Source organism: Ornithorhynchus anatinus, chromosome 18, assembly GCF_004115215.2.
Source record: "Ornithorhynchus anatinus isolate Pmale09 chromosome 18, mOrnAna1.pri.v4, whole genome shotgun sequence".
Classification (NCBI taxonomy): domain Eukaryota; kingdom Metazoa; phylum Chordata; class Mammalia; order Monotremata; family Ornithorhynchidae; genus Ornithorhynchus; species Ornithorhynchus anatinus.
Window position 1 is genome coordinate 42,787,556 of NC_041745.1, and position 12,267 is coordinate 42,799,822.

At 52.6% G+C, this 12,267-nt stretch overlaps 1 protein-coding gene across 11 annotated transcripts in view; it reads right to left on the bottom strand.

Annotated features, from left to right (window-relative positions):
- Positions 1–12,267, bottom strand: part of PATJ (PATJ crumbs cell polarity complex component) — a 224,080-nt gene that overhangs the window by 14,718 nt on the left and 197,095 nt on the right. For all 11 annotated transcript variants that reach the window (XM_029083120.2, XM_039914706.1, XM_029083123.2 and 8 more), the window contains 5 exons: positions 9,579–9,772; positions 7,663–7,810; positions 5,774–5,860; positions 2,600–2,717; positions 1,119–1,156 (listed from right to left, as the gene is read on the bottom strand). In XM_029083120.2, the coding sequence (XP_028938953.1) occupies positions 1,119–1,156; positions 2,600–2,717; positions 5,774–5,860; positions 7,663–7,810; positions 9,579–9,772 (585 nt within the window). The remainder of the gene's footprint in view (positions 1–1,118; positions 1,157–2,599; positions 2,718–5,773; positions 5,861–7,662; positions 7,811–9,578; positions 9,773–12,267) is intronic.

Consider the following 12,267-nt stretch of genomic DNA (forward strand, 5'->3'; position numbering starts at 1 on the left):
TGGCCGCCCGCCACTACCGGCCCACGCGTGCGAGAGGGCCAAAACAGGCAGCGTCTGGACAAGAGGCCACAGTCACAGGGTTAGGAAGCCTAACACACGTCTCAAGTGGCACAAAGGACGTCCATTAGGCAGTGCTGGGGAGGAAGCCCTAGAGAAGCAGTGTTGCCTAGTGGAAATAATAATAATAATAATGATTATGGTATTCGTTAAGCGCTTAACTAAAAGAGACCGCACTGGGAGTCAGAGGATTTTGGTTCTCATCTCACCTATGTCCTGCCTCCTCTTACCCGACAGACGACGACTCTTCCTCTCTTTAAAGCCTTTCTGAAGGTCCATCTCCTCCAAGAGGCCTTTCCCGACCGCGCCCTCCTTTCCCCTTCTCCCATTCCCTTCTGCCTCGCCCTGACTCGCTCTCTTTATTCATTCCCCATCCCAGTTCCACGGCGTTTACATTCATATCTGTTATTTCTATTAAAGTCTCTCTCCCCGCTCTCTAGACGTAAGCGTGTTGTGGGCAGGGAATGAGTCTGCTCTACTGTTATACTGTACTCTCCCGAACGTTTAGTACAGTGCTCTGCATACAGTAAGCACTCAATAAATACATTTGACTGACTTGTCCGCTTTGTGACGGTGGGCAAGTCACCTCGCTTCTCTGTGCCACGACCGCCTCATCGGCAGAATGGGGATTCAATCCCTGTTCTCCCTCCTACTTAGACCGTGAACCCCAAGAGGGACCGGATTATCTTGTATCTATCCCAGGGCTTAGTTCAGTGCTGGGCACATAGTAAGCGCCTGGAAAACATCACAGTTAGTTTTGTTATTATTTGTTAGCCCTGCAGGGCAACGCCACTTTCTAATCTTCACTGCGGAGCCTGGGGTGGCGGAGGGTCACCCGGAAGCCGCGCTGTGGAAACTTCCGTTCCCTAGGTCCTTCCGTTTCTTTTTCGGGGAGGGGGCCGGCGGGGGGAAGCCGCTCCGGCTCCTCCCGTCTGCCGGCGAACTGCACGTATAAATCAGGAGGAAGTCACGGCACGGCCAATTTGGACTCCGAGAACGTTGCCAGTGAACAGCTGAGACCCGCCGGCGGGGAGGAAACCAGGGCAGAAAAACCAACTCACCCTCGTTATCTCCACGGTCCTCGGGCCCATATCCGCGCCTGGAAACACACAGGCACGCAATTACCTTTCGGAATGAAGAGATAAGAGGATGGAGAGAGAAAACTGTCGGGCGGGGAGGGGCTCCTCCCCGACTTTCAAGAACGAATGCTGAGGGGGCACATCGCCTTTTCGCTGGTCAATTCACAAGTCCCGGGGCTTTGTCCCCTAAATTTTTGAGGGGGTCTGTGTGCTGTCACCTGGGGGGGGGGTGGCGACATCAGCGGCGGGAAGGGCTGTTCCCATGACGACGGATCAACACGCCGCTCAAAGGCGTGGAGGCGGGCCAGCGGTGGCGTTTCGGACCAGACATCCATCTTTTTTGATCGAATTAACGGCCAACCTGCCCATTATAGCAGTTCCGTTCTCTCCCTCTAGTAATGGCGGTAATATTTATTGAGTGTCAGTCAGTCACTCGTATTTATTGAGCACTTACTGTGTGCAGAGCACTGTACTACGTGCCTGGGAGAATACGACAGACACATTCTCTGCCCACGGCGACCTTCCGGTCTGGAGACGAGTTTATAGTCTAGCGTCCGCTTGGGGCTGTGCGCCGTACTGGACGCTTGGGAAGTACAGAAGAAAGAAGGGACACCTTTGCTTCCCACAGGGAACTTAAGCTCCAACAGCAGAGAAAGAAATGCAAATATTTACGGGAGTCGTCAGAATAAATAATTATGCCTGAGTGCTGAAGGTTTTATGTGGCCTCGAGTACCTTATAAATGATTTTTAACCATTATTCAGTAGTATTTATCGACGGCAGGGTCCTGTCCTAAATGCTTGGGAGAGTACAAGTGGAATTACTAGCAAAGTTCCCTGCCTTGAAGAGGCTTCCAATCTAGCAGAGAAGAACAACACTAAACTAATGTATAGTTTAATGTATAAATCCAAGGGAAAAAGGAAGAGGGGATATATGTAAGCTGCCTGTGGGTGGGAAACGTGTCTACCGTCTCTATTATATTGGACTCTCCCAAGCGCTCAGAACTGTGCTCTGCACTCAGTAAGCACTCAGTAAATGCAACTGATTGATTGACGCGTGGTAGCTCGACCCACGTTCCATTTTTGAAGAATACACTAGAAATTAATGATAGCTTTGCATGGGGTGACAAGCGGTAGTTGGTGACCGGCAGGAATTCTGAAGGGTTATTCCAGAGGCCATTCCGGTCTTCCAATTAGCTGGGTAGCCTAGCCAGAACGAAATTCCCAGTTTTAAATTCAGGATTTTGGGTTCCTCTTTGAAACAACCAACCTCCCCCCGCCAAAAAAAAAAGTCACCCCCTCTGCCATTTCTCCAAGGACACCCCCCCCCCCCCAAATTCCATCCCAACTGAAACACGGGCTCCACGAATACAGGACACGAACGCAACGCTTGCTTTTCTAAATGGGGCTGGCCCTAGGGGTGAATTTTCAGGACCGCTTTGCCCAGTGGCCTGGTCAAGCATCACCTGAATTCCTCTGAGCGGAATCTCCCGAGGACCTCTTGGTACCGACGAGATTTTGCAGGCTGGTGATGACCGGTGTGAGGGAAGGATGGAAGCTCCCGTGGGAGCTGTGCTGACTCGTCTGAAAGGAAAATTAATAAATGTTACTATTACTATCGTTGTTGTTATTACTGGGGGACTCCTAGGACCAAGGTGTGAAGACGACCCTGGGTGACCCCATCGTATCCGGCTTTTCTCAAGCGGGGAGCGCTTGAGGTGATCTTCAGCCCGGTGAGCTTGTATCCACCCCAGCGTTTAGTACAGTGGCCGACATATAGTAAGCGCTCCACAAATACCATGAAAATAAAATAAGAAGCAATGCCAACTGGAAGGAGACTTTGGGCGGCCTCGGCTTCCAACGGCTCCGTACTCGGTAAGCGCTCAATAAATACGATCGAATGAACTGAATGAATGGCCCCGCGTGAACAAGGCCCAACTTGAGGAGCGGACTGGCCGCTGGGGGTTCGCCCCACCCTCGGACGGAAGGGACCCAGGGAAATGCGTCCCGCGCCCTGCCCCTCGGCCGAGGGTGGGGTGACGGATTTTTCCACCGGAAGGCGAGATTCCCAAGTCTCCCGAAGCTCCGGCAGCCCCGGGCCCCGGGGGGCCGCTGGCCAGCCGGGAATCGGCTCGGCCCCTGAATTTTAAAGGCCCGCGGTCCCTCGGAGAAAACAGAGACGACAGTGTTTTCTGCGGCATCGGGGCCAACACGGCATATGGGCCGGGGGGTTTATTCTAGCCGGGCTTCTACTGTCCTTTCAAATGTTTCTTCAACAGTAGGTTGGCACCATCTGATGGGCAAGGTGCCAGCCTGTCTTGCTGCTGACGCTCCTTCCCCTAACGCTAGGTGTTGGGAGGATGCTTAGGAGAGTAATATACAGGGTGTCCTTACACCGACCTTTCCTAAACACACACACACACGCGCACGCCAGATTGTGTGGCTGCCTGTCTAGAGCAGAAACTCCCCCGGGCTCTGTGCCCAAGCCGCCCTCCCGGCGGTGAACCTGAAGCCGGTGGAGCTGCGATGGACAGGGGGACCCAGCTTTCCGCTCTTCCCACCATCCTCCCCGGCCTGAGAGGACTGGTCGAAAGTTGAAGTCCCGCTCCGAAAACTGCCTTCCTCCTATTCTTTTCTGCCCAGGTTATTAACGGGAAGCAGAGCGGTTAGAGCCCGGGCCTGGGAGTCAGAAGGTCATGGGCTCTAATCCCGTCTCCGCCACTTGTCCGCTGTGTGGCTCTGGGCAGTTCGTTTCACTTCTCTGGGCCTCGGTTCCCTCGTCGGTAAAATGGAGATTGAGACCGAGAACCCCACATGGGACAAGGACTGTGTCCACCTTGATTTACTTGTATCCACCCCAGCGCTTAGTACAATGCCTTGCACATAGTAAGCGCTTAACAAATCCTTCAATTATTATTATTATTGTTGCCAGTATTTCCAACGAAGCCTTCCCTGACTATAAACCCTCTTTTCCTTCCACTCCCTTCTGCGTCGCCCGGACTTGCTCACTTTATTCATCCCCAGCCCCACAGCACTTATGTACATACCTGTCATTTACTGATTTCTATTAATGCCTGTCTCCCCCTCTAGACTGTAAGCGTGCTGAGGGTGGGTAATGCGTCTGTTCTAGTGTACTCTTCCAAGCGCTTAGAACAGTGCTCCGCGCTCGGTAAATACTACAGACGGACTGTTTTGCTCTCAACTCCTCTCACTCCTGGCCCTGCCTGCCTGACAGCGAAATGCAAGGTCTGACTCAATATCCGGACAAGATCGGCCCACTCAATCAATGGTATTTATTGAGCCCTTATGTGCTGAGCACTGTACTAAGCGCTTTGGAGAGTACAATACAAAGAATTAGCAGTCACGTAGCCTGAAGCCCGCAAGTTCCCGGGCACTGGGGTCCATGGGAACGGGGGGGGGGGGGGGTTATTAATGGCAAGAACAGCCTCCCCCCCCACCGCCCAGGAGCAGAAGGCAAGCAAAAGGGCAGAAGGTTAGGGGAAGCAGCGTGGCTCAGTGGAAAGAGCCTGGGCTTCGGAGTCAGAAGTCATGGGTTCGACTCCCGGCTCTGCCGCTTGTCAGCTGCGTGACTGTGGGCGAGTCACTTCACTTCTCTGTGTCTCAGTTACCTCATTTTTAAAATGAGGATTAAGGGTGAGCCTCACGTGGGATAACCTGATTACCCTGTATCTACCCCAGTGCTTAGAACAGTGCTCTGCACATAGTAAGCGCTTAACAAATACCAACATTATTATTATTACGCTCCTCAGATGTGCCCAATCCGATTGGCTTGTACCTAGCCCAGGCTTGGTACGGTGCCTGGCACATAGTAAGCACTTAAATACCATAAAAAAAAGTCCACGCCTCTCCTCTTTCCTCTTCCTCCAGTGTAAATACCCTTTCAGTCAGGCAGTCGATCGTATTTATTGAGCGTTTACTGGGTGCACAGTGCTGTACTAAGAGTTTTGGAGAGTATAATATAACAATAGACAGACACGGTCCATGCCCACAGCGAGCTTATCGTCCAGAGGGGGAGACAGACTTTAATATAATTAAATACATTCCTCCCCCTTGCGCCATCAGGATGCCGAAGGGAGGATTTCCGCTTTCTACGGCCTCGCCGGCAGCCGGCCGCCGGCCTTCTCGCCCAACCGTGCGGGTCGTCCGGCGGGCTCCCCCCAGACCCCCCCAAGGCGGAGGTACCGGCGGCTTCGGCAGCAGTCCGCCGACCCTTATCGTGCTCCCGGTTATCGTGCGACTAAAAATACCCCGGAATGTTTGTTAAAAACCTGGCACCCCTTCCAGCCTCGCAAAACTCTTTCCCAGGGAGCCGAATGGTTTTACGAGCCCGCCTGCCCCCACCCCCCAACCTCCGGGAGAGGAAATAAATGGAAGCGGCGCTCCCACGCCCCGCTGGGTACCCCCCTCCGGCTGGGCTGCGAGGGGACCGTGTGTGCAAGTCCACTTTAATTGAAGGGGCAGAACAATGTTGTGCTAATAAGGGTCAAATCGCCGCCAGATGTTGTTTTTTCTCATCAACACTCAGACTTCTAGGCAGCCGCCGGCGGGCGCGGTGAGTTGGGGGGGGGGGGGTGTGTGTGTGTAGAGAGGGGCGCGGGGGAGGGCCCGTTCACACTCACCTGGCTGCCCTGAGACGTCTTCCTGGAAGCCAGCCACGAGCCGGCCCTGAGCCTCCCGATTTCCAGCTGGACCAGGCCCTGGGCACACTTGGGAAACAAGAACGCGGCTCTCAGGTCCCAAAGGTCGACCGGCGCGGCCGTCCGGGAACACGGGCGGAATGGGGGACGGGCGGAGCCGCTCCCCGGTAATTGGGAAGCTCAGGACGGCCGGTATTCATTCAATCATTCGATCGTATTGATCGAGCGCTTACCGTGTGCACGGAACTGTACTAAGCGCTTGGGAGAAGACTGGAGAACAATAAGCAGACACATTCCCGGTCCACAACGAGCTCGCAATCTAGGGATCTAGGGAAGGAGCATGACGTAGCGGATGGGGCACGGGCCTGGCAGTCGGGAGGTCACGGGTTCTAATCCCGGCTCCACCACTTGTCTGCCGTGTGACCTTGGGCAAATCACTTCACTCTCTGGGCCTCAGTTACCTCATCTGATTGAGACTGTGAGCCCCATGGGGGACGGAGGCTGTGTTCAACCTGACCTGCTTGTGTCCATCCCAGCGCTTACTACGGCAACCGGCCCATAATAAGCGCTTAACAAATGCCATAATTATTAATCATTACTATTAGAGGGGGAGACGGATATTTGCACAAATCAATAAATGACAAATACGGACATAAGTGCTGTGGGGCTGGGAAGGGGGGGTGGTGAATAAAGGGAGCAAGTCAGGGCGGCACAGAAGGGAGTGGGAGAAGAGGAAAGGGGGGCTTAGTCAGGGAAGGCCTAAGTTTCAATAATAATGTTGGTATTTGTTAAGTGCTTACTATGTGCCGAGCACTGTTCTAAGCACTAGGGTAGACGCAGGGTAATGAGGTTGTCGCACGTGAGGCTCACAGTCTTAATCCCTATTTTACAGATGAGGTAACTGAGGCACCGAGAAGTGAAGTAATAATGTCGGTATTCGTTAAGCGCTTACTATGTGCCGAGCACTGTTCTAAGTGCTGGGGGTAGATACAGGGTAATCGGGTTGTCCCACATGGGGCTCGCAGTCTTAATCCCCATTTTATGGATGAGTTAACTGAGGCACAGAGAAGTGAAGTGACTCGCCCACAGTCACACAGCTGACAAGTGGCAGAGCCGGGGTTCGAACCCCTGACACCTGACTCCCAAGCCCGGGCGCTTTCCACTGAGGCACACTGCTTCTCAACCCCCTCCCCCACGTCAAACCTTTGGCTGGAAGGTCGGATGAGGAACAAAGGGGACTATTACAGGGCCACCCTTTTCTCTCCATTCCCTGCTGATGAGCACTGTGGGCTGGAGGCTTCAGCCCGGACCTGGGAACCGGGAAGACCTGGTTCTAATCCCAGCTCTGCCACTTGGCTGCTAGGTGCCCTTGGGCAAGTCACATCTCTGGGCCTCAGTTCCCTCATCTGTAAAATGGGGATTAAGAACATGAGACTCATATGGGACACGGACCACGACCGACCTGATTAGCTTCTACCTACGTGTCCCAAGGTGAACCTGGGGTACCCACCATCTCGAGGTCAAATGCCATCTCGGGGCTGTCCAAGTCAACAAGATGGAATCGGAAGTGCGGTTGGGATACCGTCCCCACAACCAACGGTCTATACTTTGGAAACCACGCTGGCATTCAGCTCACAAAGGGGATGGTTCGCTCCGAAAGCTGCCGCGAGCCCCGTATCCACCACACGACAGGTTCGCTTCGGTTTACCACCCTTCCTTTAACATTTTCTCCATCCATCAGATTTATTGAGCACTTACCGTGTGCAGAGCACTGTTTCAACCACTTGGGAGCAAGCGCTTAACGAATACCATGAAATAAAAAAAAATCTTCGGCACGGGCAAGCCCCTTGTAGGAGACGAGGAGGGCTCACCTTGAGGACGGTGGCTACCATTTCCTGCGAGGCACCTCTCACGTCCTCTCCGTTCACCGACAGGATCTGGTCGCCTTGAATTAATCTTCCGTCGAGGTCCGCGGCCCCTCCTTTGACAATGTCCGAGATGAACACTCCATTTCCGTTCCTGGAATAATGATGATAATGATAATTGTAGCATTTGTAAAGCATTGATTGGGTGTCAAGCGCCGTACTAAGCGCTGGGGGGAGATAGAAGATAACCTGGTCGGACCCAAACCTGATCCCACGTGGGGCTCCGGGATTAGGTGGGAAGGAGAATGGGTATTTCATCCACGTTTTGCAGAGGAGGAGACCGAGGCTCAGGGAAATTAAGAGGCTGCCTTAACGTCACACAGCAGGCAAGTGGCGGAGCTGGGATTAGAACCCATGTCTCTTGATTTACTACTTACTACAACCCAACCCGCACACTCGGCTCCTCTAACGCCCACCTTCTCACTGCACCTCGCCCTCGTCTATCTCGCCACCGACCTCTCGCGCTCGTCCTGCCTCTGGCCTGGAACATCCTCCCTCTTCACAGGTGACAGACAATGACCCTCTCCCACTTCAAAGTCCTACTGAAAGGCCCATCTCCTCCAAGAGGCCTTCCCTGACTGCGCCCTCCTCTTTTCCCACTCCCTTCTACGTCGCCTTGACTTGCTCCCCTTATTCGTCCCCCTTCCCATCCCCACAGCACGTGTGAAGATATCTGTACTTTATTTCTATTCATGTCTGTCTCCCCCTCTAGACTGTAAGTTTGTTGTGGGCAGGGAATGTGTCTTTTATACTGTTATATTACACTCTCCCAAGCACTTAGGACAGCGTTCTGCACACAGTAAGTGCTCAGTAAATACGACTGACTCATTCCCGGGCCCAGGCTCTTTCCACTCAGCCACGCTGTTTCTTTTAATACACCAAATTCTGTCGCTACATCAAAGCAGACCGGTATCTGACGACCACCTGTCACATTTTCAATCTAATAAACTCAGCAACGCCCTCGAATGAAACCCCTTCTGAAGGCAAAAATCAACTTTCAATTTCTTCCTGAATTGTTTTCTTTCAGCTGGGCTCGTGGGGGTGAAACCTTGGAGGAAAAACTACGAGGGAGTTTGCTTTTACTCGGTCATAACTTTTGCTCATTCAAACGGAACTCCGTTTTATGATGTCTGCCAAACGCTCCTTGCTTGACGGCCGAAGACGGGGAACTGAGCTCCCTCTTGGCATCCTGACAATACCATCAGGGAGTTTTTCCTTCGGAGACTTCATCGAGGGGACCAGAATCTGAACCGCTCACCCTAACGGACCCCGGAGTCCTCTCCAAACTTCGAATGACCCGCACGTGCCGAAACGGGAACGTTTCACCGACTGACGATGGGGAGAGGCCCAAAGCAGTTCCTCGAGTTGGAATCCGGCCAGGACGCAGACAGTCCGGATTTCTCACCGGGGAGCTGTGCCAAGAGTCTTGTAGGCGGACGTGTGTTGCTTTGTTTAAAAATGGAAAACGGGCTCAATTCACCTTTTCTAGGGTTCTCAGCGACCCCCCTGACGGCAGCTACAGCATAATATAGTGGATAAAGCCCGGACCGGGGAGTCGGAAGCTCGTGGGTTCAAATCCCGGCTCTGCCACTTGTCTGCTGGGTGGCCCGGGGCAAGTCACTTCACTTCTCTGTGCCTCAGTTCCCTCATCTGTAAAATGGGGATGCAGACCGCGAGCCCCACATGGGACGGGGACCACGTCCAACCCGATTAGCTTGTACCTACCCCAGCGCTTAGGGCAGTGCTTGACCCGTAGCGGGAACTGAACAAATATCATTATTATTATTTCCTTCATTCACTCATTCAATCGTATTTATTGGGCGCTTACTGTGTGCCGAGCCTGAGGACCGCCAGCTCCTTACCGCTTTCCAACGATGCTGAGGCCTAATCCTCGACCCGCTTTCTTCTGAAGGTCCACAGGGAAAATGTCCAAATTCTCTTCATCTTTGTAATGGGCTTCGTCTCTGTAGACCACCAGCCGCACTTTTTGAGGGGTCTGCCTCAGCGCCGTGATGGCGTCTTCATGGCTGGCGTTCCGCAGATCGATACCGTTAACCTGCGGAGTCACAAACCAGAGTTTCCGTTACGACGCTACCGGCACCCAGAGTGCTTTCCCCTAAGGGGTTGTAAGACCATTTAGTGAGCGTTAATTGGGAGCCCCAATTCCCTTCTCTGGGGCTACGGTCCCTTCATATATATTTCTTTTTAAACCTCTATAACATTCAGGTATACATATATATATATGTATATGTAGAGATATATACATATATATATATATATATATATATCGATTGTACATCATTTACTTGGATTAACCTATTTGTGAATCATTTTATGTTTGTGTCTTTTGGTAAGAGTGTATGGTCCTTGCGGGCAGGGACCGTGTCTTGTGGTTCTGTTGTAATAATAATTACGGGACTTATTAAGCGCTTACTATGTGCCAAGGACTACTGTTCTAAGCACTGGGGTAGATACAAGTTGGACACAGTCCCCGTCCCACACGCGGCTCACATTCTCCACCCTATTTTCCAGATGAGGTCACTGAGGCCCAGAGAAGTGAAGTGACTTGCCAAAGCAGACGAGTGGCAGAGCCGGGAATAGAACCCATGACTCCCCCTCTGACTCCCAGGCCCGGGCTCTAGCCACTGAGCCGCGTTGCTTCTCACTGTACAACGAGGGCGGTGCACGGAACTCAAAGGGCGCCGCTTTGAGTGCCGATCCCACCCCTCGGAGAAAACTCCCCCCCTTCACCCTCTCACCATAGGTCAGCTCCACGTTTTGGGTGTGGGGTTAAAAAAAAAAACCAACCTGAATTTCATTCAGTCGTATTTATTGAGCGCTTACTGTGTGCAGAGCGCTGTACTAGGCGCTTGGGAGACTATGATACAACAATAATCAGGCACGTTCCCCGCCCACAACGCACTTACGGTCTTGCACGGGGGAGACAGACATCGAAACAAATAAATTACAGCTATGGGCACAGGTGGTGTGGGGCTGGGAGGGGGGAAGAGCAAAGGGAGCAAGTCAGGGTGAAGCAGAAGGGGGTGGGAGAAAAGGAAAGGGGGGCTTAGTCCAGGAGGGCCTCTTGGAGGAGATGGGCCTTCAGTAATATATTACTGTTTACCTATTATTACTGTTGTATTAGTCTTACTACTGATCTTAATCCCCGTCTCACTCTTCATCCCATTTTCCAGATGAGGTAACTGAGGCCCAGAGAAGTTAAGTGACTTGCCAAAGGTCACCCGGCAGACGTAGGGCGGAGCCGGAATTAGAACCCAGTTCCTTTTGACTTAATATCAATTACCACTCTGTTCTCCCTCCCTTTCTGATTATCTGATCTCCCTGATCTGATTACCGAGCACCTACCCCAGTGCTTCCCCGTCTCAGGGTCGCAACTGGAGAGTCTCCAGTCCTCTACCGGTCTCGACTAGGGGAGGGAGAGTCAAGCAGAGGCCTGTCCAGGCCACTCCTAGCTTGGGCAGCGGCTAGCGAGGGGCGGGCCGGCGGCTACAAGAAAAAGCTCACCCGTGCCGGGCAGCAGCGGCACGGGAGAGAGTCGAGGGCGGAGACTCGAGTTGACCGCGCGGAAGGCGGCGATGGTAAACCGCTTCCGGATTTTTTAACCAAGAAAACTCTCTGGATCCACCGCCAGAACGGTTGCCGATGGAGAGCGGGGCGTTCTGGGAGAGATGTGTCCGTATGGGTCGGAAACGACTCGACGGCGTAAGACAAGACGCGGTGCTTAGCGCCTAGTAAGCACCCCGATACTATTATTATGAATCTGATTATTTTGATGATGATGATTATTAACATGCCTGGCAGGTCTCGGAAAATACAGGCAGGGATCCCGAGAGCGAAATTCCCGGCTTAGGCCGGTGATCCGACCGGATCGTTTTCCTTTGTTCCAATAGATGGCATACTACACCACGGTTAGATCGGCAGGCTAAAAACGAGAAGGGGGGAAAGAGAAAATCTACCGTAAAACTCTCCGACGACAGAATGAGACCGTACTTTTTAAAGCACTAAAAGGCCAACTCTCCACTGCCTTTTATCAAGACTAACAGTTTGAGCTTCGCTAAGCGGTGCCAGGCAAGGAGAGGCGGCGAAAACGGACCGTCCTTGTCTCTCAGTCAACCGATCGATCGTATCTATCGAGCGCCTATCGTATGGAATCCAGGGGCCTGGCCGCGGTCAGCTGTATTTCCTGAGCGCTTACTGTGTGCAGAGCATTGTATTAAGTGCCGGGGAGAGTACGACAGAACGATAAACAGACACGTTCCCTGCTCACGAGGATGGCCTCGTTCCCCGTTCCAATCTCCAGTTAACTCTCTGGCTTCTCGGATACCAAGAAAAGGCCGCAAGGAAAACGACTCTTGATCTTTTTATTTATTTTTTTTTAAAAAGGGTATTTGTTAAGCAATTACTACGTGCCAGGAACTGTACTGAGCGTTGGGGTAGTTACAAGCTATCAGGTTGGGCACAGTCCATGTCCCATACAGGGCTCACGGTTTTAATCCCCATTTTCCGATGAGGTACCTGAGGCCCAGAGAA